This window comes from Chlamydotis macqueenii, chromosome 5, assembly GCF_036417535.1.
Source record: "Chlamydotis macqueenii isolate bChlMac1 chromosome 5, bChlMac1.mat, whole genome shotgun sequence".
Taxonomy (NCBI): Eukaryota; Metazoa; Chordata; class Aves; order Otidiformes; family Otididae; genus Chlamydotis; species Chlamydotis macqueenii.
In genome coordinates this window covers 70,951,776-70,975,173 of record NC_141560.1, presented here as the reverse complement: position 1 = coordinate 70,975,173, position 23,398 = coordinate 70,951,776, and the positions used below count along the sequence as shown (strand labels likewise).

General features: G+C 65.6%; 5 protein-coding genes across 6 annotated transcripts; all 5 read left to right on the top strand.

Annotated features, from left to right (window-relative positions):
* The first annotated feature begins 859 nt into the window (after positions 1–859).
* Positions 860–3,778, top strand: LOC104478630 (aldehyde dehydrogenase family 3 member B1-like). The gene is made up of 5 exons (XM_086749762.1): positions 860–1,053; positions 1,385–1,771; positions 1,852–2,018; positions 2,227–2,326; positions 3,451–3,778. Exons 2-5 carry the CDS (start codon positions 1,411–1,413, stop codon positions 3,642–3,644), a joined length of 822 nt encoding a protein of 273 aa, XP_086605888.1. The 5' UTR covers positions 860–1,053; positions 1,385–1,410; the 3' UTR covers positions 3,645–3,778.
* A 604-nt stretch (positions 3,779–4,382) lies between these two features.
* LOC104476739 (aldehyde dehydrogenase family 3 member B1-like) lies at positions 4,383–11,060 on the top strand. Its single transcript, XM_086749741.1, has 10 exons — positions 4,383–4,675; positions 4,760–4,922; positions 8,264–8,374; positions 8,498–8,618; positions 8,758–8,843; positions 9,025–9,106; positions 9,519–9,905; positions 10,113–10,279; positions 10,422–10,521; positions 10,780–11,060. The coding sequence occupies exons 1-10, from the start codon at positions 4,563–4,565 to the stop codon at positions 10,971–10,973; spliced, it is 1,524 nt and encodes a 507-aa protein (XP_086605867.1). The 5' UTR covers positions 4,383–4,562; the 3' UTR covers positions 10,974–11,060.
* A 55-nt stretch (positions 11,061–11,115) lies between these two features.
* Positions 11,116–12,725, top strand: LOC147600672 (uncharacterized). Its single transcript, XM_086749641.1, has 3 exons — positions 11,116–11,305; positions 11,412–11,488; positions 11,715–12,725. Exons 1-3 carry the CDS (start codon positions 11,116–11,118, stop codon positions 12,555–12,557), a joined length of 1,110 nt encoding a protein of 369 aa, XP_086605767.1. The 3' UTR covers positions 12,558–12,725.
* A 504-nt stretch (positions 12,726–13,229) lies between these two features.
* On the top strand, positions 13,230–15,463 carry NDUFS8 (NADH:ubiquinone oxidoreductase core subunit S8). Of its 2 annotated transcripts, none has more exons than XM_086749767.1 (7): positions 13,230–13,305; positions 14,210–14,257; positions 14,348–14,410; positions 14,542–14,631; positions 14,740–14,912; positions 15,015–15,143; positions 15,231–15,463. In XM_086749767.1, the coding sequence occupies exons 2-7, from the start codon at positions 14,218–14,220 to the stop codon at positions 15,360–15,362; spliced, it is 627 nt and encodes a 208-aa protein (XP_086605893.1). In that variant the 5' UTR covers positions 13,230–13,305; positions 14,210–14,217; the 3' UTR covers positions 15,363–15,463. The 2 variants fall into 2 exon arrangements, with proteins under 2 accessions (XP_086605893.1, XP_086605894.1); XM_086749768.1 differs by having other exon boundaries at positions 13,287–13,305; positions 14,207–14,257.
* A 485-nt stretch (positions 15,464–15,948) lies between these two features.
* Positions 15,949–23,383, top strand: TCIRG1 (T cell immune regulator 1, ATPase H+ transporting V0 subunit a3). The gene is made up of 20 exons (XM_086749728.1): positions 15,949–15,966; positions 16,317–16,494; positions 18,432–18,510; positions 18,589–18,818; positions 18,917–19,011; positions 19,766–19,892; positions 19,970–20,052; positions 20,177–20,270; positions 20,355–20,567; positions 20,649–20,799; positions 20,885–21,024; positions 21,317–21,474; positions 21,557–21,647; positions 21,746–21,864; positions 21,982–22,195; positions 22,275–22,391; positions 22,478–22,588; positions 22,662–22,782; positions 22,869–23,040; positions 23,144–23,383. Exons 2-20 carry the CDS (start codon positions 16,378–16,380, stop codon positions 23,223–23,225), a joined length of 2,514 nt encoding a protein of 837 aa, XP_086605854.1. The 5' UTR covers positions 15,949–15,966; positions 16,317–16,377; the 3' UTR covers positions 23,226–23,383.
* The last annotated feature ends 15 nt before the right edge of the window (positions 23,384–23,398 follow it).

Below are 23,398 nucleotides of genomic sequence, written 5' to 3'. Positions count from 1 at the left end.
TCCAGATGTTAAATATCGGGTTTTTCCTCTGGCCAAACACCTGTTTTCATAAAATTTCAGGGACTGGGGGTTGCAGGAGGTGATAGGAAGCTTGATAGCTTCTCCTGCTCTTCATGGGCAGAAGAGGGGAGAGATGTCTCCTGCAGACAGGGAGGAGATGGGGCCGGTGTTGGGGTGATGCTTATGTGACCTCCATCCCCAGCCGTCCTTTGAGGCTTACTTCACCGAGATCCTCCTCTGCAAGAACGAGCTCAACGACACCCTGAACAACCTGTGCCACTGGATGAAGGACGAGCACGTGGACAAGAATCTGGTAAGGGAGAAGCTGCGGTGCTGACCTGGAAGGGAAGAAGGGGAGATGAACTGTGGGTGGCAAGGGGCAGAGCGGGGCGGGGAGGACAGCTGAGGCAGGGCAGGAGGTGGTGGGAACGGCACTGAGATGGTGGCCTTTCTCGCAGGTGACCCGGCTGGACTCGGCCTTCATCCGCAAGGACCCGTACGGCGTGGTGCTCATCATCGCGCCCTGGAACTACCCCATCCACCTCCTCCTGGTGCCCCTCATCGGGGCCATCGCTGCCGGTGAGCCAAACTCGGGCCAGGGTGCCAGAAGGGCTGGCTGTCACCACTTCGCAGCTCTGACCCCCTGTCGATCTCTCTCCAGGTAACTGTGTTGTTGTCAAACCCTCCGAGACATCCAAGAACACAGAGAGACTTTTGGCCGAAATGCTGTCCTGCTACCTGGACAATGTAAGAACCTCTCCATGTCCCTGTCCCTGCACCAGAGCCATGGTGTTCCCAACCCTGCACACGCCAGCACCACGCCATCCCCAGTTTCGTGTCTGCTCCACCTCCTTCCTCCACGCTCAGCCAGTGCCCACTGGCCCAGCAGCCCGGGACGGTGTTGGTGAGGACGGGGACAGAGTGGCTTGGGCAGATGCTGACAGAGGTGGACCTTTCCTCTTCCCTTGCAGGACTGCTTTGCTGTGGTGACCGCCGGTGTGGAGGAGACCACCAGGCTGCTGGAGAACAAGTTCGACTACATCTTCTTCACCGGTACGTCCTGAGGGCCGGTGCAGAGCCCTGCCTGGTGTTTGCGCGGTGAGGAAGAGCGATTCCCACCGGAGAGCCTGCTGTGGCTCACCCTGCCCATCAATGTGCCATGGTCCTGCAAGCAGGACCCCTTCCCTGCCCCCTGAGAAGCTGGGGCTCATGGTGTTGGGGATCTGGTGTCAGGATCTGTTGGAGGATCCGGGGTGGGTCTGCCTGAGGGTCCGGTGGCTCTTGGTGCCTTTCCTTGCCCCTGACTCCCCCCAGAGCGCCGCGTCCCAGAGCTGTGCCATGGCTGGTGGGATCCCCGCCGTGATGCATCTTTCCCTGCCTGCAGGCAGCCCCTCTGTGGGGAGGATCGTGATGGCAGCCGCTGCCAAGCACCTGACGCCCGTGACGCTGGAGCTGGGGGGCAAGAACCCCTGCTACGTGTCCGACACCTGCGACGTGCAGAACGTGGCCCGGCGGGTGGCCTGGGGCCGCTTCTTCAACGCGGGGCAGACCTGCATCGCACCCGACTACATCCTCTGCAGCGTGGAGATGCAGGAGAAACTGATGCCCGCCCTGCGCGAGGCCATCACCGAGTTTTTTGGCTCCAACCCTCGGGAGTCGCCCGACTTCGGCCGCATCGTGGGGGACAAGCAGTTCCGCCGCATCCGGGCGCTGCTGTGCAGCGGGCGCGTGGCCATCGGAGGGCAGACGGACGAGAGGGAACGCTACATCGGTGAGGGCAGGGGCATGGGGCTTGTGGGACCACCCGTGCCTGCGCACCGAGTGACGCGTTGCCGTAACCCTTCTCCGCAGCTCCCACGGTGCTGGCGGACGTGCTGCCCTCTGATCCTGCCATGCAGGAGGAAATCTTCGGGCCCATCCTGCCCATCGTTGTTGTGGCCAACGTGGACGAAGCCATCGACTTTATCAACGCGCGACCGCGGCCGTTGGCCATCTACGCCTTCTCCTGTGACAGCAAGGTGCGTGTGCTCCACGGAGCAGACAGGGAGGTGAGGGAAACGGGGCAGCAGGGCTTGTGCCCCCCTTGCCGACACCCCGCGGCCTGCTCTGAAAAGTCTTCTGAGCCCAGCTGCTCTGGGCGCGTGGATGTGCTGGGTGGCGTTTGACAAGCGCTGCGCACGGAGCCGGGGCGCCAGACCCGCATCCCCTTCTCTGCTTCCCTCGCAGGTGGTGAACCAGGTGCTGGAGCGGACGAGCAGCGGCGGCTTCTGCGGCAACGACACCCTGATGCACGTGACGCTGACCTCGCTGCCCTTCGGTGGGATCGGTAGGTGCACATCCCCCGAGCTGCCTGCCCCCCGGTGCTGCTGGATTGGAGCCCTTAACGTCACTCGGGATCAGGCTTGCACGTTCCTTCTGCCTTTTAGACCTAAATAGTAGGGGCAGAACGCTCAGAAACATCTGGAGAACCTGCTTATGGTAACTCGGAGATCCTCCTCGGCAAAGAGGAGGAGTTTCTGCTCTCCAGGGGCAACAAGAGTTGTTTCCTTGGGTGAAAAGTGAGCTCTGCTCAGCCTTGGGCTGTAGCGTTGTCCAGGGAAGAGCGCAGGAATATAGGAAGCCTCTGATGATGTTTCCCCAGGATACTTTCCCAGTCTCCCGCTCTCTTCCCCAGAATAATCTCTGGGGAAAATACCTCAGGTTTATGCTCCCCGCACTCGGCATCTGTCGGGGCTGGCGGCTGATTCAGACATAATAGGACACCGGGAGAGCAAAGCACAATGAATTCCTCGCCTGACTGTGGCTCAGAGAACAATTTTTGGTGCTTCCCGTACCGTAACTTATCTTTATGGAAATGATTCAGACAAACCGCCTCAAATTATCGGGTGAAGCCGTTTTGGAGCAGGCGAAGGGTCTGAAGTCATCGAGGTGAGATGGCAATCGCCAAAGCTTCCACGGCAGCTCGGATGTGAAATCACCGGGCTATTAACCGCGACGTGCAACCTCACGCTTAAAGCAGCCACAGGAATCAGGAGAAGCGGTGTTGCCAGTCTGGCTCCAGGTTTTAAGAGCTCCAGGAAGAAGCTGACGTTCGTAGAGGCCACGCTGGTAGCTCCTAACCGTGAGCAGATACGGTAGAGCATCGTAGAGGTTGCAGAGAGAAATCGAGCCTCGTAGAGCCAGCAAAGCTTACGTAGATGAATGGAGGGCAGTAAAAATGAGGCACTTGGGCCTCCAAACAGTGGTGAGCTGCAGAAGGACTTGCTGGACTGAGCAGCCGTAGAGCTGGAAAGGGCACGGGGAAGGGCGAGAGCTCCTTCACCATGTTTTTGCCCAGCGGCGGGAGCATTTGCATTAGAAAAGCCTGTAAACTCTTCCTTGTGTGGACAATGTTCTGCCTGAGCAGGAGCTCCGGCGTGGCAAGTTTGGACCTGTGCTGTGTGTTTGCAGGGAACAGCGGCCTGGGGATGTACCACGGCAAGTTCACCTTCGACACCTTCACCCACCACCGCGGCTGCCTGCACCGCAACATGGGCCTGGAGGCCCTCAACGCCCTGCGCTACCCGCCCTACAGCCAGCAGAAGCTGGGGTTCTTGTCGGCCGCCTTCGAGATCAAGCGCAGGGGCATGTGCACCCTGCTCTGAGGGCTGCCCCGCGCCGCTCCTGGACTGGGAGGGGGCGGAATTCCGGCTGGGAACGAAACCACCAGGCTGGTATCCTCCTCCCTCCTCGCGCCGGTCTGCCGTTCCCCTGCCACGTCCTTCGCCCAATGCGTGTTGGACGGCGGCGATGGACATCTCCTCCCCCAGCTGCCTCTGCTCCGGATCGTTTCCCAGGACACATCTCAAACGGCAACAAGCTCATTTTCTCTCTTCCCAGCACAGAAATGGTCCCCACCAGGCTGAGGACCACAGTTAGCCCCATCTCCCCTTAGCCAGACCTTTCCTTCCGGCTGAACCTCGCTCTCCCTCCTCTCAGTGCCGGCTGTCACTTTCTCCTCCGTGTAACCCTGCCCGTAGTAAAGACTTTTGCATTGAGCTCTCCTGTCTGACCTCGCCTCGCGCCACCGTCGCCCGGTTTGGGGGGTACCGGGCAGGAATCCGGCAGCCGATCCCTGGGGGATGGGTGCCCAGACCCCCAGCGTCCCCGTCCATCCCGCTGCCACCCTCAGCCACGCCATCGCGCCCCGTTGCGGTTGTATCCGCCTCCATCCCCCCGTGGCCGGCGGCAGCGCTGGATTTGGGGGGCGCGTGGGTTTTGGGTTTGTTTGTTTTTGCCTCCTGAGTGGTTTGTGCTGGAGCGGAGCCAGCGGTGACGCGCGGTGAGGCAGGCAGCCAAGGGGCAGAGCAGGAAGCTGGTAGCCTCCCTCCTCGGGAGGAGCGAGCTGTAGCGGGAACTGGGGGCGGCTGCCTGCGCCCACGGGCAGCCCCACAGCTCAGCGGGGTCCCGAACGGGCTCCCCGCAGCCACCTCCTCTGCGTGAGTCACCCCGTTAGCTGGGGAGTGGGACCCGCAGTCTGCAGCCCAACCGACGTGCGGCTGCGACGTGAGGCCGGTGCTGACATGCAGCGGCTGCTCGAGTCCCCCGGACAGCAGCCCCCGGGCAGCGCGGCAGGGAAAGCCGCCCGGGACGACGGCGGTGGCAGGAACGGGAGCGTGGACGGCGATGCCACGAGGTGAGAACGCGCGGCCAGGACAGAGGGGAGGCAGGAGGGGGCCGGGATGGGGCTGGGGTCCCTCTGACGTCCCTGTCCCCGCAGCGCTAACCCCTACGCGGGGCTGGTGAGCCGCTTGCGCGCAGCCTGGCTCTCGGGGAAGACGCGGCCCATGGAGTACCGCGTGGCCCAGCTGGAGGCCCTGGGACGCTTTTTGGAGGAGAAGAAGCAGGACATCCTGGAGGCCACCGCCTTGGACTTGCGCAAGGTGAGAGGGGGCCGGGAACGGGGGGACCCAGTGCCTGGGGGAGCCGAGGGGCTGCTGGCTCCTGCCGTCGCGCCGAGGGGCGACGCGATGTCCCCACGGAGCTTCCCCACCCGTTCGGTGCCTCCTCGCTGCGCTGGGCTCGCAGCCCGTGGAGGTGGGTGGAGGCTGAGCCGGAGCGTGTCCCAGCCCACCTCCTCCAGAGCTTGTCCCTGTCCCTAGGGTGGGCAGAGCGCAGCGTCCGGATGCGACCAACCATTCCCAAACCCGCCAGCCTCGCTTCACCTCTTGTCTGAGCAGGTTCACCCCTGACTCCCGTCACCTCCTCTGCGTGCTCCCTGCCCTGGGCTTTCCACCAAACGCCGTCCCCTCTCCTCTCTGGGTGCTCACAGAGCCTGGACCCCCTGGCTTTGCCTCGTTGCTCCCTCCCTCCCGCCTATAGAATCAGAGTCATTTCAGTTGGAAAAGACCTTTAAGATGATCGAGTAAACCCAACGGTGCCAAGTCCACCACTAAACCATCTCCGTGAGTCCTCAAAGAGCTCCAGCCCCACCCAGCCCCACAGTTCCCCCTTTGGTAGAGCTTCTTCGCCCACAGCCAGAGCCTCAGGCACCACACCGGGCTCATCATCTCCTGTTCTCCATCCCAGGCCACCACTTCCCCTTGGACATCCTCCCATCCTTACCGCAGCCTGGATCGATGCGATCCACATCATTTTCCCTATTTTTAAGGAGCCAGCTCTTTCTTTTTCCCCAGTTATGGGCTGCGTTTCACCCCATTTCCCATTTGCTTCTGCACCCTCCGTGCTTCTCCTCTCCTGGTCCGTGGTCTGGCACTCGCCTGCGTCGGGAAGCGGGGTTTGGAAGCGCTGCCCGTGCGCGGTGCCGACTCGATCCCGGGCAAGATGCTCCCTCGGCGGAGGGAAACGGGACGACCTTCCCTTCTCTGCCCGGCGGTGAGCCTCTGCGGTCAGGTCTGGTCGGTGCGACGCTTGCAGCTCGCGTGGCGGCCAGGGCTGCGGCTGGCGGTCGGCGCTCGTGTGAAGGTCTCGCCCGGCTGACCTTCAGCACGTGGCGAGAAAACCGGCGCTGGCTGACAACCGCTCTCACCTAAGGGACAAATCTGAGACGGCGAATCTCTGCTGGTGAACCCAAGGTTCTGCAATGCCATTGGAGCTTAAAATTTGGGATTTCACATCTCGGTCAGCACAACTGTTAACTATTTCACGGTATTACAGTCAGCAATTTAATTTTTTTTTATTCACACGGTTTCCTCTGCATCTGCCCACACCAAGGATGGCGCATCGAGCGAGATCAAAGGTCTGCCCAGCCCAGGTTCACTGAAGGATGCTCAGAAACAGGGCAAATACACGATTCTTCCAAATATTTTTGGAAGCTGGCAGCGCTGCCTCCTGTCCACAGGGAGAGCTGGGTGCGTGCTCCATACCGGCTGCCACGGCCGCGGGCAGCACCGGTGTCGTGGTTTAACCCCAGTCGGCAATCGAGGACCACGCAGCCGCTCGCTCACTCTCCCCAGGGGATGGGGGAAAGAATCGGGAAGAAAAGAAAACTCGTGGGTTGAGACAAAGACAGTTTACTGGGGTAGCAAAAGAAGAGATAGTGAGATATATATTCTAGTAACGACAGAATACTGCCAGGGATAATAAAAGACACAGAATGAGCGACACCATTTTCACCACCTGATGACGCAGTGACCAATACGGCCCATCCTGAGCAGTTCTTGGTCTCTTTAGCAACGTCAAATAACAGCAGTGTGTTATCAATGCGCTTCAAATACCAAATTCTACGCCAAGTCCAAACCACAGCGGCTGCTGAGAAGAAAATCGGCTCCGTCCCAACCAGGACAACCTGCCACCCGGCGACATGAGCGGCCCCTGGGACCACCAATCCCGAGAAAGGAAAAAAAAATGAGAGAACCAAACATCTACCGCTGCTCGCTGGCGCAGAGAGCGCTTTGTGCTGTCACAGGTGGGAGGCAGAGCAGCCTCCTGCCTGTGGTTGGTCCCATCTCATCTCGGGGACACGTACGCTTGGTCTTTTCCGATCTCGGGCTCGGAAAGCCCCACGCCGGGCTCTTCCCGCTTGGGCTGCATCCCCTGGCGCAAGCCCAGCCGCCCCAGCCCACCTGAGACACCCACCGCAGCGGGCTGATTGCTATCGGCGGCGTCAGTCGCGCTTCCTCATCTGCCTGAGCTTCCCTTTTCCTTGGAAGAGACATCTGCCTTGGTCTGCTCGTGCCGTCTGCTCTCTCTCTCCCTGGAGGGGCAGCACAGCTTCTTCCTTCATCTTGCTTCTCCTCCCGCCGTCGCGCTGAGCCATGCGCCTGTGCCGCACCCAAACTCCTCCGCCCTTCGGACTCCCTCTCTGCATGACCATGCCTCCTCCCGCCCTGGTGAGGACAACGGCCAGAAGCCTTCGCTTCCTGCTATTCCTCCTTCCCAGGCTGGCTGGTGGATCTCCTCCTCGCTTTCTCAGCTCGCTCTGCCAAAAACCCCTGCACAAGCAGGCTCCAAAATGGGGATATTCCCTTTTTTTCCCATATTTCCTCCCAAATCTTGACACCTGGGAGGTGGATATCCCCCAGGACCGGTGGGTTTTATCCTTTGAACCTGCCCGCTTCTCCCCCAGTCCCCGTCTACCTTCACTGGGTGAGAAGAAACCCAACTGCAGGACAAACATTGGGGGTTCTCCCGTCAACAGAAGGTGAGGAGCTGCTGGCAGAGCCAGACCTCAGCACCGGTGCTGTTCCCACACTGGTGACACATCCACCGCGGGACAGTCAAAGCCGGGGGAGGGGGGTGGTAGGGGGATTTGCACCCAGACCTCTTTTAGCCTTTATTTATCAGGCTAAATCCTCAGCTTGCTCATTTGGTTTGCGCTGGTGTGGAAATACAACGGAAGAAAGGGTTGTGACTGGGGATGCTCGTCTCCAGAGCAAACAAGACTCAACACCCAGACCAGGCCCTTCTTCCCCCAAACGCCACCGCTGCCTTCACAGACCCCCCTCCTCCTCAAAAAACTTGATTTTCCCAAACCTCAACTGAGGTCCCAGCAGGGAAAGCCCCAGTACAGACACGTTACTGCCGCCAGGACTGGCCTGGTGACATCACAGCGGGATGACGGAGCTCACCAAACCCCAAAAGCGCTGCCGTGGTGGGGGTCACCCCCTCCCTGTGGCGGGCTGTGCCGTGCAGCTGGGGTCTGAGAGGAAAGTGCGTGTCCAGCACGGGACTTGAAGGGCTTGGGTCCCCAAATCTTGGGTAAAAAAAAAAAATGCATGGGGTAGGGCTAAGAGCTGACACACAGCGTGCTCCGTGTCCCCAGCCGTCCTTCGAAACCGAATTCTCCGAGATCCTCCTCTGCAAGAATGAGCTCCACGAGGCGCTGAACAACCTCTCCCGCTGGATGAAGGACGAGCACGTGGACAAGAATCTGGTAAGGGAGACGATGAGGAAGGGGATGCGGGGAAGGACCCACCTGCTGGGCAGAGCTGGGAGGAACGTGGGCATGGAGACGGTGGTGGAACAAAGCACTCCTTACGTGGTGGGTGTCCCGCAGGTGACCCGGCTGGACTCGGCCTTCATCCGCAAGGACCCGTACGGCGTGGTGCTCATCATCGCGCCCTGGAACTACCCCGTCCACCTCCTCCTGGGGCCCCTCATCGGGGCCATCGCTGCTGGTGAGCCGAACTCATCCCCTGGCTCGGAGGATCCAGGCAGTGCCGGGCACGGCAAGGGCATCTTGTCCCCAGGCTGGGGCGTCAGGAGGGCTGGCTGTCACCACGTCGCAGCTCTGACCCCCTGTCGATCTCCTCCCAGGTAACTGTGTCATTGCCAAACCCTCCGAGACGTCCAAGAACACAGAGACACTTTTGGCTGAAGTGCTGCCCAGCTACCTGGACAAGGTGAGAAGCTCTCCTTGTCCGCGACCTTGTCCCTGCACCAACCCTGCCTTGCACACACCAGCACCACGCCATCCCCATCTCAGGTGCTTCCCCACGCTCAGCCAGTGCCCACAGGCCCAGCAGCCCGGGACGGTGTTGGTGGGGATGGGGACAGAGGTGGACCTTTCCTCTTCCCTTGCAGGACTGCTTTGCCGTGGTGACCGCTGGCATGGAGGAGACCACCAGGCTGCTGGAGAACAAGTTCGACTACATCTTCTTCACCGGTACGTCCTGAGGGCCGGCGCAGAGCCCTACCTGGTGTTTGCGCGGTGAGGAAGAGCAATTCCCACCGGAGAGCCTGCTGTGGCTCACCCTGCCCATCAACGTGCCATGGTCCTGCCCCCCGAGAACCTGGGGCTCATGGTTTTGGGGATCAGAATCTGTTGGGAGGATCTGCCACCAGCATGTCTGAGGATCTAACAGCCACAACTGGGTTTTGCAATGGCTGAGCTGGGGATGCCACGGTTAATTGGGAGAGGGTGCCGGAGGTGAGGGCTCGCTCACGTGCTGCACGCCGAGGTGGGTGAGCAGGAGCGAGACCTGACACGTCTCCCCGGCTCCTCAGAAGGCCAAGGCCAAGAGTTGGGCTGTAGCACGGTGAGATCCTCCTCTTGATGCATCGTTCCCTGCCCGCAGGCAGCCCCTCCGTGGGGAGGATCGTGATGGCAGCCGCTGCCAAGCACCTGACGCCCGTGACGCTGGAGCTGGGGGGCAAGAACCCCTGCTACGTGTCCGACACCTGCGACGTGCAGAACGTGGCCCAACGGGTGGCCTGGGGCCGCTTCTTCAACGCGGGGCAGACCTGCATCGCGCCCGACTATGTGCTGTGCAGCGCGGAGATGCAGAAGAAGCTGCTGCCCGCTCTGAGCAAGGCCATCGCTGATTTTTACGGCTCCAACCCTCAAGAGTCCCCCGATTTTGGCCGCATCGTGGGGGACAAGCACTTCCAGCGAGTGCAGGCGTTGCTGCGCAGCGGGCGCGTGGCCATCGGAGGACAGACGGACGCGGAGGAGCGCTACATCGGTGAGGGCTTCAGCTTCTCATAAGTCTTCATCTTTGCACCGAGTGGGCTTGGATTTTGGAGAGGTTCTCACAACTGGAGGGGAGGTTCTCTAGGCAGATCGGGCAAGGCGTCTGATCTCAGAGGAGGAACGGATCTTGAGGAGAGGACCAAGGTGTCATCTCCAACCTCCGTGCATGGCTGATGCCTTCGGGTTTCTTTCCCCGCAGCTCCCACGGTGCTGGCGGACGTGCTGCCCTCTGATCCTATCATGCAGGAGGAGATCTTTGGCCCCGTCTTGCCCATCGTTGTTGTGGCCGACGTGGACGAAGCCATCGACTTCATCAACAGCCGTGAGCGGCCGCTGGTTGTGTATGCCTTCTCCTCCGACAACAAGGTACAGCGTACAGGCCCTGTGAAGCCCACCCTCCAAAAATTTTCTTCAGAGCAGACAGGCCTGGTCGTGGGGGATGGATCGCAGCTGGAGGAGCGGGAACAGGGTGCAAGACCCGCGTCCACCTTCTCTGCTTCCCTCGCAGGTGGTGAAACAGGTCTTGGAGAAGACGAGCAGCGGCGGCTTCTGCGGCAACGACACCCTGATGCACATAACGCTGACCTCGCTGCCCTTCGGTGGGATCGGTAGGTGCACGTCCCCCAAGCTGCCAGCCCCTCAACGCGAGCCGTGCTGAGGAAGGGGAGGTGAGGCACCCAGGCCGGGGCCCCACATCTGGAGGGCTGCGTGGTCTGCAGGGAAATCCTTCAGCACCAGACGGGATCCCACCAGAACCCCTCTGCTTCCCCGCCCCAGGGCTGAGCTCGCGGGGGTTTGCCGGAACGGTGGGCGAGCGATGGCCGGGCGCTGACCGCCAACCGGGGACCCGTGCCGTGTGCTTGCAGGGAACAGCGGCCTGGGGATGTACCACGGCAAGTTCACCTTCGACACCTTCACCCACCGCCGCGGCTGCCTGCACCGCAACATGGGCCTGGAGGCCCTCAACGCCCCGCGCTACCCGCCCTACAGCCAGCAGAAGCTGGGCATCGCCCGTGCCGCCTCCGAGGTGAAGCGCAAGGGCGCCTGCGCCCTGCTCTGAGCGTCCCCGGCCACCGCCGCAACATCACCCGCTGCCGGTCGCGGCCTTCCTGGCGGCCACGTCCAATGAAAGGTGTTTTCCTACAAACGGTGGCCTCCTGTCTGCTTCCCTTCCTGCTCGCCCGCCGGCCAGTGGGACGGAGATGGCCGGGCAAGGGCAAGGCCGGCGGGAGGGTGGTGACCACCAGCCGATAGTGAAGGTCCCCGCGCAGCTCCTGCGCCCCACAGACCTCCCGCGCCGGCTCCGCGGGTCCCTGCCGCGCCCAATCCGAGCCGCCTCCCGCTCCATCTCCACTGGTCCCTCTGCCGCGGAGGAGCGGGAGGGCTGGTGGGGTGCTCCCCCTTGGGGACCTCCTCCTGAGAAGCTCCACAGCGATGTTTTCCTCCCAAATCCTCGAGCTGGGACGATCCCAGTTTCCTCCGCCCCCGTGCCCTGCAGTTTGCCCTGGCAAGATCCTCGGCAATCCGGCGCAGACCTCAGCGCCAGCGCGGGCGGCCGAGCGAGGAGAGGGACAGGTAAGGCACCGGCAGTGACGGGAGGCCTTCTCCTGCAGCTTTTTTGGGTGCGCTGTCCTCCAGAGCCCCTCTGTGCTCTGTCCTGGTTGATTTGGCTCCGGCCCGGCGGGTTTCTGGGCGCCATTCCTCCGTCCCAGCTGCTCCTCCTCTCCCCCAGCTCCACCGCCCCCAGTTCATCCTTTGAAAATGGAGAAACCAAGCCAAAGCCAGCCCACCGCTTCTCCAGAACGCGTCCCACCTCGCGTCGTCCCTGGGGAGCAGGGGGACGCGCCAGGCCGCTCCATCCCCCAGCTCTGCTGGGAAAAGGGGTCCCCCTCCCTGCCGGGACACCACCGCTCTGGGAGAAGACGGGAAGGAGGTGGCTTTGTCCACCGGCTGGACACCTCACCCCGTGGTCAGGGCCGGGCGGGTGGATGAGTCCCCACGCGGGGCTGGTGAGCGGGTGGCCTGGGGCCGCTTCTTCAACGCGGGGCAGACCCGCACGGCGCCCGACTACGTGCTGCGCGGCGCGGAGATGCAGGAGAAGCTGCTGCCCGCCCTGCGTGAGGCCATCGCCGAATTTTACGGCCCCAATCCCTGGGAGTCACCTGACTTTGGCGGCATCGTGGGGAACAAGCAGTTCCAGCGGGTGCAGGCGCTGCTGCGCAGCGGGCGCGTGGCCATCGGAGGACAGACGGACGCGGAGGAGCGCTACATCGGTGAGGGCGCGGGGCGGGGGTCTCGCTGGGCGCAGTCCGTGACCCCCAGCCGGGCGCGGCTCTTCCCCGCAGCCCCCACGGTGCTGGTGGCCGTGCAGCAGGACGACCCGGTCACGCAGGAGGAGATCTTCGGGCCCATCCTCCCGGTGAGCGGCGTGGATGACGCTGTCGCCTTCATCAACGCCCGGGAGCGGCCGCCGGCTCTCTGCGTCTTCTCTTCCCGCAAGAAGGTGCGGAGCTGCGCTGGGAGCCGCAGGCGCGGGAGCAGAGAGCCCCCCTGTCCCCAGCCACGCGCGTCCTGGGGTACCCCGGGCAGCTGGGAGGGGGCAGACAGGGGGTGCTCAGCTCCCACCCCCCACCCCAGGGGGTGAACCGGGCGCTGGAGCGGACGAGCAGCGGCGGTTTCTGCGCCAACGACGCCGTCGTGCACATGACGCTCGCCTCCCCGCCCTTCGTACGTCCATCCCCGGGAACGGGGGTGCAGCTCCCGCCCGGAGCCCCTCCATCACCCAGTCCGCCCGCGGCGGCTCCCAGCCGCCCCGGGGCCGGCTTCCCAGCGCCGCTCCTGAATCTCCAGGGCCCGGTGCTGACCCCCTCCGGCCTGTGCCGGGGCTCGGAGCTCGGTGCCAGCGCTGTCCCTGCCCTCGATTCCCCCGCGGGCCTTCGTGGCCGGTAGCGGGGCTCTGACGCGCGGCGCCCCGCAGGGCAGAGCGGCCTGAGGCCGCTCCGGCTTCGAGACCTTGTCGCAGCCGCGGGTGGGCGCTGAACCGCGCGGAGCGGGGCCGGGAAGCTCCGAACGCCCCGCGTTACCGGCCCTACGCCCCCCGCCGCCACCGGGACCCGGCGCCGCGCTGCCCGCTCGCTCCTCTACGGCGGCCCCCGCCGCAATAAACTTCCGCTTCCGGTTCCGCTTCCTACCCACCCCTCCCGACCAATCGCCGCGCCGCCCCACGAAGCTTCCCCGCTCTTCCAGCCAATGGAAAGCGAAGCTGGCACAGCGTGCCCCGCCCCCTGCTCTCCAAGCCCCTGCAGCTCTGCGCTTGCGCACATGCTCTTCGCGCCTGCGCAGTGCGCTTTGGGGGCGGGCCAAGGGTCAGGACGCCCGGGTCCTTGGGGGAGGTGAGCGGGGGGCGGGGGAGCGGGGGGCCGTGGTGGCCCAGCGTGGATTTTGGTGGCCACCCGCATCCCGCTTGGGGGAGAGGGGGCGACCCGAGTGCCTGGAGGCCCCCCCCCGCCGCGCGCCTGGGGCCTTTTTGGGGCCGGGGTGTCCGGGGGGGGCTCGGGCTCGCCGGGGGAGGAGGGGGCTTGGGGCTGGGCTTTGGGGTCCCGTGGGGGGGGGGGGGGCTGTGAGGGGGTCCGGGGGCCTGGTTGGCTCGGGGGGGGGGGGGATAGGACACCTGGGTCCCTTGCGGGGGGACTGCGACGTCTTTTTTTGGGGGGGTAGGATATTTAGGTCCCTTGGGGAGATGGGTGGGGGGGCAACAGGGCACCCGCGTCCCTCTGGGGAGGGGGGTGAGGGGCTGGGTTTTGGGGTCCCGCGGGGTGGGGGAGGCTGCGTGGGGCGTGAGGGGCTCGGGGTGCCGTGGGGAGGGGAGGGGTTAGGACACCGGGTCCCTTGAGGGGGACAGCCAGGTCTTTTTGGGAGGGGGAGGGCGTTTGGGTCCCTTGGGGGAGGTGGCAAGGGGGTGTCAGGACACCTGGGTCCTTTTGGGGGGGGGGATAGGGCGCCCATTGGGGGGACGCTGGGGTCCCTTGGGGGAGGTGGGGGGTGATGGCAGATCCATTTTGGGGGGGAGGACATCTGAGTCCCTTGGGGGAGGTTTGGGGGGGCAGCAGGACACCTGGGTCCCTTGTGGAGATGGGGGGGGGATGGCTGGGTCCCTTCTGGGAGGAGGGGTGCCTAGGGGCTTGGGGTCTCTTCTGGTGGAGGGTTTGGGGGGGTCCCGTGTGCGAATTGGGGAGGGGGACGCCCAGGCCCCCCCCGCCGCCAGCCCAGAGCCCGTGGCCCCTCTGCCGGCAGCAGGACCGGCCATGGCGGCGCTGCGATCGCTCTACCGGGCTGCCCGCGCAGGTGAGGCCCGCGCCGGGCACCCCCTCGCCCCCTCTCCCCCACCCAAACCCCCCCCTTGACCCCGCCTTTTTCTCTCCCCCCTCCCCCCAGGCCCGCCGGCCCCCCTGGGCTACCTGCGCCCGCTCAGCACCACCGCCCCCCGGGGCTGCTACAGTGAGTAGGGGCCCCCCGCCCCCCGCTGCACCCCGCGTCCCCCAACCCCGCGGAGGGCGGGGGGGTGACACACACGCCACGGCCGCTTCCCCCTCCCCACGGTGGGCGCGACGGCTTCCCCCTCCCCGCAGAGTACGTCAACGTCCAGGAGCCGGCCATGGACATGCGATCCATCACCGACCGCGCCGCCCAGACCCTGCTGTGGACGGAGCTTTTCCGAGGCGAGCGGCCCCCTCTCCGCCTCCCTGCGCCCCTCCGTGGGGTGCCAACGCCCTCCCCCCCCCCCCGCCCCGGCTGTGCCGTAACCCCCTCCCCGATTTGTTTTCCAGGCCTGGGCATGACGCTGAGCTATCTTTTCCGGGAGCCCGCCACCATCAATTATCCCTTTGAGAAGGGGCCGCTGAGCCCGCGCTTCCGCGGGGAGCACGCGCTGCGCCGCTACCCCTCCGGAGAGGAGAGGTGCATCGCCTGCAAGCTCTGCGAGGCCGTCTGCCCCGCGCAGGTGAGCCTTCCTCCCCTCCTCGTCCTCCTCCCTACGGCTCCCGTCCCGAAAAACGGGAGCTGACGGCCTACCTCCGTGCCCCCCCGTCCCGTCCCGCGGCAGGCGATCACCATCGAAGCGGAGCCGCGAGCCGACGGCAGCCGCCGCACCACGCGCTACGACATCGACATGACCAAGTGCATCTACTGCGGGTTCTGCCAGGAGGCCTGCCCCGTGGACGCCATCGTGGAGGTGAGGAGGCGCCGGGGGGGGGGGCAGCCAGACCCCCACCCACCGCGTCCGGCAGCCCCTCAGAGCCGACGTTTCCCATCCCGGCAGGGCCCCAACTTTGAGTTTTCGACGGAGACGCACGAGGAGCTGCTGTACAACAAGGAGAAGCTGCTCAACAACGGCGACAAGTGGGAAGCCGAGATCGCCGCCAACATCCAGGCCGATTTCCTCTACCGGTGACGGCGCGGCGCTGCCGCCCGTCCTCCCCCCGCGCCCCCCTAATAAAGGGGCTGGGGGGGGGGGCGCCTTTTGCCGCCCCCCCGCCCCATCCTAACCCGGAATTGTTCCGTGTCTCTTCCTTCCCGGCGCTGGGGCAGGGGAGGGGTTGAACCGCACCCCGGGTGGGTGCCGCCGTCTTTGGGGAGAGGGGTGCTGATACCCACGTCGGGGTGGGGGCGCGGGAACGTGGCGGGGGGGGGTCCTGGGCGCAGGAGAGGGTGCGGGGCGAGGCTGGTGGGTGGGGTCAGAAGGTTTTAGGGGGGCACCTGCCCCTCTCCCGAGGAGGGAGGGTCCCGGTGGTACCGGCTGGGGGTTTCCCGGCTCCATTTCCGTGCTCCCCGCTGCGGGGCGGGAGGGGGGGTCCTGGTTCCGGGGGATCCCGGTTTCCAGCAGGACGGGGGTTTCCCGACGGGGGGGTCCCGGCTCGGTGCGTCCGGGGAACGGGGTGGTGGGGGGGGTTGGGGTTCCCCCCGGGCGGCGGGGCCGGGCGGGCCGGTCCCTCCCCGCTGCCGGGCCCTTCCTGGGGAAGAGGAAGTGCCGAGCCCGGCCGGCTCCGCCATCCCGGGTAGGGGCGGGCGGTACCCACGGCGCGGGGGGGGGCGGCCGGTGCCCGGTGCGGCCCCGGGGGATGCGGTGGCCCTGACTCAGATGCAGCTGAGCGGGGTTGGGGGGGGGGGGGGGGGGAAGGGGCGGGGTGGAGGTGGGGGGGGGCTGGAAAGTATTTTGCAATCCCGGTGCTGCGAAAAGCCGCGTGTGACCGGGACGGCTCACTTCCCACGGGGCCACCGCCGGCGCGGCCCCACGCGGGACGGCTGGGCAGACCCCCGGGGTGACCCCCCCCCCCCCCCCACACCCTCACCCCTCCACCCCCTCCTCAAGCCCTCATTGCCCCCCTTTCCCCGCTCCCTTTCCCAGGCGGGTGCCCCTCTGCAGCCGCGGGCACGAGTGGGTGCAGGGGGGTCCCACGCGGGACACCATGGGGTCCCTGTTCCGCAGCGAGGAGGTTTGCCTGGCGCAGCTCTTCCTGCAGTCCGCCTCGGCCTACAGCTGCGTCAGCGAGCTGGGCGAGAGGGGGCTGCTGGAGTTCAGGGACGTACGTGGGGGTCACGGGGGGGGGGCGGGGTTGGGGTGCCCCGGGGGCAGGGGGGTGGGTCTGGATGGGTTTGGGTGCCCCGGGGGCAGGGGGGTTGGTGTGGGTGGGTTTGGGTGCCCTGGGTGCAGGGGCGTTGATCTGGGTGGATTTAGGGTGCCGTGGGTGCAGGTGGGTTGGTTTGGGGTGCCCTGGGACAGGGAGGGTTGGTCTGGGTGGGTTTGGGTGCCGTGGGACAGGGGGTCGGTCTGGGTGGGTTTGGGGCACTGTGGGTGCAGGGGTGTTGGTCTGGATAGGTTTGGGGTGCTGTGGGTGATTTGGGGTGCACTGGGGACAGAGAGGTTGATCTGGGTGGGTTTGGGTGTCCTGGGTGCAAGGGCGTTGATCTGGGTGGATTTAGGGTGCCGTGGGTGCAGGTAGGTTGGTTTGGGGTGCCCTGGGACAGGGAGGGTTGGTCTGGGTGGGTTTGGGGAGCCCTGGGGATAGGGGGGTGAGTCTGGGCGGGTTTGGGTGCCCTGGGTGCAGGGGGTTTGATCTGGGTGGATTTGGGTGCTGTGGGTGCAGGTGGGTTGGTTTGGGGTGCCCTGGGGACAGGGAGGGTTGGTCTGGGTGGGTTTGGGCGCCCTGGTGCAGGGGGTCAGTCTGGGTGGGTTTGGGGTGCTCTGGGTGCAGGGGTGTTGGTCTGGGTGGATTTAGGGTGCCGTGGGTGCAGGTGGGCTGGTTTGGGGTGCCCTGGGACAGGGAGGGTTGGTCCGGGTGGGTTTGGGTGCCCTGGGGACAGGGGGTTGGTCTGGGTGCAGGGGTGTTGGTCTGGATGGGTTTGGGGTGCCGTGGGTGCGGGGGGGGGGGGGGGTTGGTGTGGGTGCCATGGATGGAGGGGGGCTGCGGTGGGTGGTTTGAGGTCCCCTGGGTGGGTTTGGGGTGCCCTGGGTGCAGGGGGTCGGTCTGGGTGGGTTTGGGGTGCTCTGGGTGCAGGGGTGTTGGTCTGGATGGGTTTGGGGTGCTGTGGGTTTGGATGCCGTGGGTGCAGGAGGGGGCTGCAGTGGGTGATTTGGGGTGCACTGGGGACAGAGAGGTTGATCTGGGTGGATTTAGGGTGCCCTGGGTGCAGGTGGGTTGGTTTGGGGTGCCCTGGGACAGGGAGGGTTGGTCTGGGTGGGTTTGGGATGCCCTGGGTACAGGGAGCTTGGTGTGGGTCCCTTGGGTGGATTTGGGTGCCCTGGGTGCAGGGGGGTTGGTTTGGGTGGGTTTGGGGTGCCATGGATGCAGGGGTGTTGGTGAATTTGGGTGCTGTGGGTGTAGGGGGGCTGCAGCGGAGAGTTTGGGGTGCCCTGGGGGTAAGGAATTCGATCTGGGTGATTTGGGTGCTGTGGGTGCAGGGGGGTTGGAGTGGGTGGGTTTGGGTGTGGTGGGATTCGGGTGGGTGGTTTGGGGTGCGGTGGGTGCAAGGGGTAGATGTAGGTGGGTTTGGGGTGCTATGGGCGCGAGGAACAGGGTGTGGGTGTCTTGGGGTGCTGTGGGTGCAGGGAAGAGGTGCAGGAGGTTTGGGGTGGATGGTTTGGGGTACCATGGGTGCAGCGGGTGCATGCAGGTGGTTTGGGGTGCTGGAGGTTTGGTGCAGTGGGTTGGGGGTGCGGTGGGTGCAAGGGACTGGGTGCAGGTGGGGTTGGGGTGCGGGGGGGTTGGAGTGGGGGGTTTGGGGTGCTGTGGGTACAGGGCGTTTGGGGTTCCATGGGTGCAAGGGACTGGGTGCAGGCGGGGTTGGGGTGCAGGGGGGTTGGAGTGGGGGGTTTGGGGTTCCATGAGTGCAAGGGACCGGGTTTGGGTGGTTTGGGCTCTCTGGGTGCAAGAGGTGGGTGCGCGTGGCTTGGGGCGCCCTGCGGACTGGGTGCTGTGACGCGGGCCGTGACCGTGCCCCCCGTCCCCCCCCCAATCGGCAGCTGAACCCCAATGTGAGCGCCTTCCAGCGACGCTTCGTGGGCGAGGTGCGGCGCTGCGAGGAGATGGAGAAGACCTTCAGTGAGTGCCGGGGGGGGGGGCTCGGGGCTGGCTGGGGCGGGGCTGTCCCCCCCCGAATCTGACCGCCGCTCCGGGCAGCCTTCCTGCAGCAGGAGCTGCGTGGCGCGGGGCGGGTGCTGGGCCCCTGCCCCGAGAACCCGCGGGCGCCGCTGGCGCGGGAGGCGTTGCGGGTGCAGGAGCAGTCGGAGCAGCTGGCGCAGGAGCTGCGGGAGGTCAGCCGGAACCGCGCCTCCCTGCGCGGGCGCCTGCGGGAGCTGCGCCAGTACCTCCACGTCCTGCGCGAGGGCCAGCGCTTCACCAGCCTGCCGGTGGGTCCGCGGCGAGGGGGAGCCGGGGGGGTGCCGCCCCGCGCCCCGCTTTCTTCCACCCTGACCCGGCCTCATCTCGTTGCGCCCCGTCGCCGCAGGCCTCCCTGGGCTCCCCGCCGCGGCCCCGAGCGTTGTCCGAGCGTGAGCCCGTCCTCGACCCTTCCCTGCACCAGCACCTCGACCGTAAGATCAAGTAAGCAAGGGTGGCGGGCGGGGCGGGGGTTGGAGAGGGGCCGTGGGGTGGTGGCGTGGCCGTGGGGCGGCTGAGAAGGCTGTAGGGCAAGGGTTGGAGATGAGCTGTGGGGCAATGGCGTGGTCTTGGGGCGGGGATGGTGGGTAAGGGTTGGAGGTGGGCCACGGGGCAACGAAACGGCCGTGGGACAACAAAACCGCCATGGGACAACTGGCAAGGCTGTAGGATAAGGGTTGGAGATGGGCCGTGGGGCAACGAAATGGCCGTGGGACAACTGGCGAGGCTGTAGGACAAGGGTTGGAGATGGGCCATGGGGCAGCGGGTGTGGCTGTAGAGTAAGGGTTGGAGATGGACCTTGAGGCAACAACATGGCCATGGGGCAGGAATCATGGGTAAAGCTGTAGGGTAAGGGCTGGAGATGGGCCATGGGGAAACGAGATGGCCGTGAGGCAACTGGGAAAGCTGTGGGATAAGGGTTGGAGATGGGCCGTGGGGCAACGGCATGGCCATGGGCCAGGAATCATGGGTAAGGGTTGGAGATGGGCCACGGAGCAACGACATGGCCATGGGGCAACTGGAGAGGCTATAGGACAAGGGTTGGAGATGAGCTGTGGGGTGGTGGTGTGATCGCGGGACGTCTGGGAAGGCCGTAGGACAAGGGTTGGAGAAGAGCCACGGGGCAGCAGTTTGGCCGTGGGGCGGGGGCAGCAGCGGAACCGGGCCCCATCCCAGTGTCCCCGCCGTGTCCCCGCAGCTTTGTGGCCGGCGTCATTCACCCGTGGCGGGTGAGCGCCTTCGAGCGGCTGCTGTGGCGCGCGTGCCGCGGCTACCTGGTGGCCAGCTTCGTGGAGATGCCCGAGCCCATGGAGGACCCGGCCACGGTGAGCGGGACACCAGGGCGGGCAGGGAAGAGGAGCTGGGATGGCCCAGGGCTGACGCTGGGCCGTGCTGTCCCCAGGGCGAGAGCATCACCTGGGTCATCTTCCTCATCTCCTACTGGGGCGAGCAAATCGGGCAGAAGATCCGCAAGATCTCGGACTGGTGAGCCAGCGGCCCCGCGGAGGTTTATTTAGCAAGAACCGCTCTCAACCCTCCCGTGGGGAGGGGTCGGGCCACCCCGGGGACCCCCGGCACCCCCCGACGCAGCGGTGTCCGTCCATCCCAGCTTCCACTGCCACCAGTACCCCTACCCGGAGAGCGAGGCCAGCCGGGCAGAAACCATGAGCGGGTTGCACAGCCAGATCCAGGACCTCGGCGTGGTGAGCTGGCCCCACCCTAACGGGGACGTGGGGGGGGCCACACCGGGACCCTGCTCCCCCTGACCCGCCCCGGGCCGCCCGCAGGTGCTGGAGGAGACGGAGCAGTACCTGGCGCAGGTGCTGGACAAGGTGGTGGTGGCGTTGCCCACCTGGAGAGTGCAAGTGCAGAAGATGAAGGCCATCTACCTCATCCTCAACCAGTGCAGCTTCGACGTCACCGAGAAGTGCCTCATCGCCGAGGTCTGGTGCCCCGTGCGGGACCTCACCCAAGTGCAGGACGCCCTGCGCCAGGGATCGGTGGGTTGCCTGGTGTCCCCGTGTCCTCGTGCCGGGGTTTTCTTGGTGTCCCCGTGTCCTCATGATGGGTTTTCCCCACAGTACAAGAGCGGCTCGAGCGTGGAGTGCTTCGTGCAGCGCGTCCCCACCTCGGAGAGCCCCCCCACCCTCATCCGCACCAACAAGTTCACCGCCGGCTTCCAGAGCATCGTGGACGCCTACGGGGTGGCCAGCTACCAGGAGGTGAACCCCGGTAAGGGCTCCCCGGCCCCCCTGCCACGGCCCAGTGCTGCGGGGTGGGGTGGTCCCCGTGTGACGCAGTCCCCGTGCCACCACAGCGCCCTACGCCATCATCACCTTCCCCTTCATCTTCGCCATCATGTTTGGGGACGTGGGGCACGGGCTGCTCATGTTCCTCTTCGCTCTCTGGATGGTGCTGTACGAGAACAGCCCCAGCCTGAAGCAGGGCAGCAACGAGGTGAGGGGGACGTGGTGTGGGGCCAGGCGTGGAGATGTGGGGCCAGGCACGGAGGTGTTGGACAGGGTTGGAGGTGTGGGACATGGTTGGAGGTATTGGGTAGGGTTGGTGGTGTGGGACATGGTTGGAGGTGTTGGGTAGGGTTGGAGGTGTGGGACGTGGTTCAAGGTCTTGGGTAGGGTTGGAGGTGTGGGACAAAGACAGTGTGGGGCAGGGTTGGTGATGTGGGAGGGGACCAGTGTGGGGCAGGGGAGGTGGTGTGGGACGCAGGAGCCACCTTTGCCCCCACCAGATTTGGCTGACATTCTTCGAGGGGCGCTACCTCATCCTGCTCATGGGGGCCTTCTCCATCTACACCGGCTTCATCTACAACGAGTGCTTCAGCAAAGCCACCGTTATCTTCCCCTCCGCCTGGAGCGTGGCCACCATGGCCAACCACTCCTCCTGGAGGTACCTGGGACCCTCAACCCCTCTGTGACACCCCCCTACCAAGTCCCTGCCTGCACTGACCCCCACCCCACTCTGCCCACAGCTCTGACTACCTTGCCACCCACCCATCCCTCACCCTGGACCCCAACGTCACCGGCGTCTTCCAAGGGCCCTATCCTTTTGGGATCGACCCAGTGAGTGTCCCATGGAGGAGAGGATGGGGTGGGACCCTCGGTGGGGTGGGACCCTTGGGTGGGGTGGCCCAGAGTCTCACCCACCTGATCCCTGACAGATCTGGAGCTTGGCCACCAACCACCTCAACTTCCTCAACTCCTTCAAGATGAAGATGTCGGTGGTGCTGGGCATCGTGCACATGGGCTTCGGTGTCCTGCTGGGGGTCTTCAACCACGTGTGAGACCCCATGGCTGGACTTACCCGGGGTGGGGTGGGCGTAGTGGGGTCCTGTACCCCTGCGTCTGGGGTTCAGGCCACCAGGCTGAGGGTGGCTGGTGTCCCCACCCCACCCAGGCACTTCCAACAGCGGCACCGGCTGGTGCTGGAGTTCCTGCCCGAGATGGTTTTCCTCCTGGCGCTCTTCGGCTACCTCGTCTTCCTCATCTTCTACAAATGGGTCAAGTTCAGCGCCGCCGACTCCATGGTGGCCCCCAGCATCCTCATCCACTTCATCGACATGTTCCTCTTCACCTCCAACGCCGGCAACCTCCCGCTCTACCGGGGGCAGGTAACGCCTGTCATGAGCGGGGCTGTTCTCAGCCAGCCGGTGCCGGAGGGGACCCCGAAACGGTGCCCTTGTGCCGCAGGTGCCGGTGCAGATGGCGCTGGTGGTGCTGGCGCTGGCGTCGGTGCCCATCCTGCTGCTGGGGACGCCGCTCTACCTGTGGTGCCGGCAGCGCGCGTCGAGGACGGGCCGCCCCGTGGTAAGGCTGGGGTGGCGGGTGAGGGGGCTCAGCTCGCGGCGGGGGTCGCGGCGGGGCCTCACCGCCGGCGCCGTCCCCGCGCGCAGCTGGCAGCGGCGGGGGAGCAGGAGCCGTTGCTGGAGGGGCAGGAAGCCGGCAACTCCGTCAACGCCACCAAGGAGGACGTGGAGAGCGGTGGGCACGGCCCCGACGCCAAGGTGAGGGGCACCATCCCGGTGGGGTTGGGGGGTGGCCGTGCCCCCCCCGTTGACGTCCCCTCCGTCCTCGTAGCACTCGGACTTCGCCGAGATCTTCATGCACCAGGCCATCCACACCATCGAGTATTGCCTGGGCTGCGTCTCCAACACCGCGTCCTACCTGCGCCTCTGGGCCCTCAGCCTGGCCCACGCCCGTGAGTGCCCCCGCTGCGTCCCCCCCACCCAACCGCGAGGCCGGGCAGAGCCTCACCCCCTCGGGCTGCACCCCCCCACCCCCCAGAGCTTTCGGAGGTGCTGTGGAGCATGGTGATGCGCAACGGCTTCGTGCGGCTGAGCTACGTGGGCGGCGCGGTGCTGGTCCCCGTCTTCGCCGCCTTCGCCGTGCTGACCGTGGCCATCCTGCTGGTGATGGAGGGGCTCTCCGCCTTCCTCCACGCCCTGCGCCTGCACTGGTGAGCCCGGCGGAGGGGGTCCCGCTGGGACGGGGCGGGGAGAGGGGGGCGGTGACGGACCCCAACCCCAACGCTGCTCCTCACCCCCGCTTCTCTTTGGCAGGGTGGAATTCCAGAATAAGTTCTACGTGGGTGGTGGGTACAAGCTGTGCCCCTTCGCTTTCGCGCCCGACGCCTGCGAGTAGTGGCGCCGCGCGGGTCCCGGAGCGTCGGTCGCGCCCCGGCCCCTACCCCGCTGTGGGCTGGGGGGGTGCCGGGGGGAGCCAGAGCTGCCCCCCCAAACCCCCGGGGCCGGGGAGCAGCGGGGGTCCGGCACCGAATAAATCCGTCCCCGTGGCTCGTCCCCCGCTCTGCGTCT

Coding starts and splice junctions, on each gene's coding strand:
- TCIRG1 (XM_086749728.1), top strand. CDS start 16,378: ATGGGGTCCCTGTTCCGCAGCGAGGAGGTTTGCCTGGCGCAGCTCTTC. Junction 20,568..20,648: donor ACGCCCTGCGCCAGGGATCG/GTGGGTTGCCTG, acceptor TTTTCCCCACAG/TACAAGAGCGGCTCGAGCGT. Junction 20,800..20,884: donor CTACCAGGAGGTGAACCCCG/GTAAGGGCTCCC, acceptor GTGCCACCACAG/CGCCCTACGCCATCATCACC.
- NDUFS8 (XM_086749767.1), top strand. CDS start 14,218: ATGGCGGCGCTGCGATCGCTCTACCGGGCTGCCCGCGCAG. Junction 14,632..14,739: donor GTGGACGGAGCTTTTCCGAG/GCGAGCGGCCCC, acceptor TTTGTTTTCCAG/GCCTGGGCATGACGCTGAGC. Junction 14,913..15,014: donor AGGCCGTCTGCCCCGCGCAG/GTGAGCCTTCCT, acceptor GTCCCGCGGCAG/GCGATCACCATCGAAGCGGA.
- LOC104476739 (XM_086749741.1), top strand. CDS start 4,563: ATGCAGCGGCTGCTCGAGTCCCCCGGACAGCAGCCCCCGGGCAGCGCG. Junction 10,280..10,421: donor CCTTCTCCTCCGACAACAAG/GTACAGCGTACA, acceptor CTTCCCTCGCAG/GTGGTGAAACAGGTCTTGGA. Junction 10,522..10,779: donor GCTGCCCTTCGGTGGGATCG/GTAGGTGCACGT, acceptor GTGTGCTTGCAG/GGAACAGCGGCCTGGGGATG.
- LOC147600672 (XM_086749641.1), top strand. CDS start 11,116: ATGGCCGGGCAAGGGCAAGGCCGGCGGGAGGGTGGTGACCACCAGCCG. Junction 11,306..11,411: donor GGAGCGGGAGGGCTGGTGGG/GTGCTCCCCCTT, acceptor CGTGCCCTGCAG/TTTGCCCTGGCAAGATCCTC. Junction 11,489..11,714: donor CCGAGCGAGGAGAGGGACAG/GTAAGGCACCGG, acceptor CCGCTTCTCCAG/AACGCGTCCCACCTCGCGTC.
- LOC104478630 (XM_086749762.1), top strand. CDS start 1,411: ATGGCAGCCGCTGCCAAGCACCTGACGCCCGTGACGCTGGAGCTGGGG. Junction 1,772..1,851: donor CGAGAGGGAACGCTACATCG/GTGAGGGCAGGG, acceptor CCTTCTCCGCAG/CTCCCACGGTGCTGGCGGAC. Junction 2,327..3,450: donor GCTGCCCTTCGGTGGGATCG/GTAGGTGCACAT, acceptor GTGTGTTTGCAG/GGAACAGCGGCCTGGGGATG.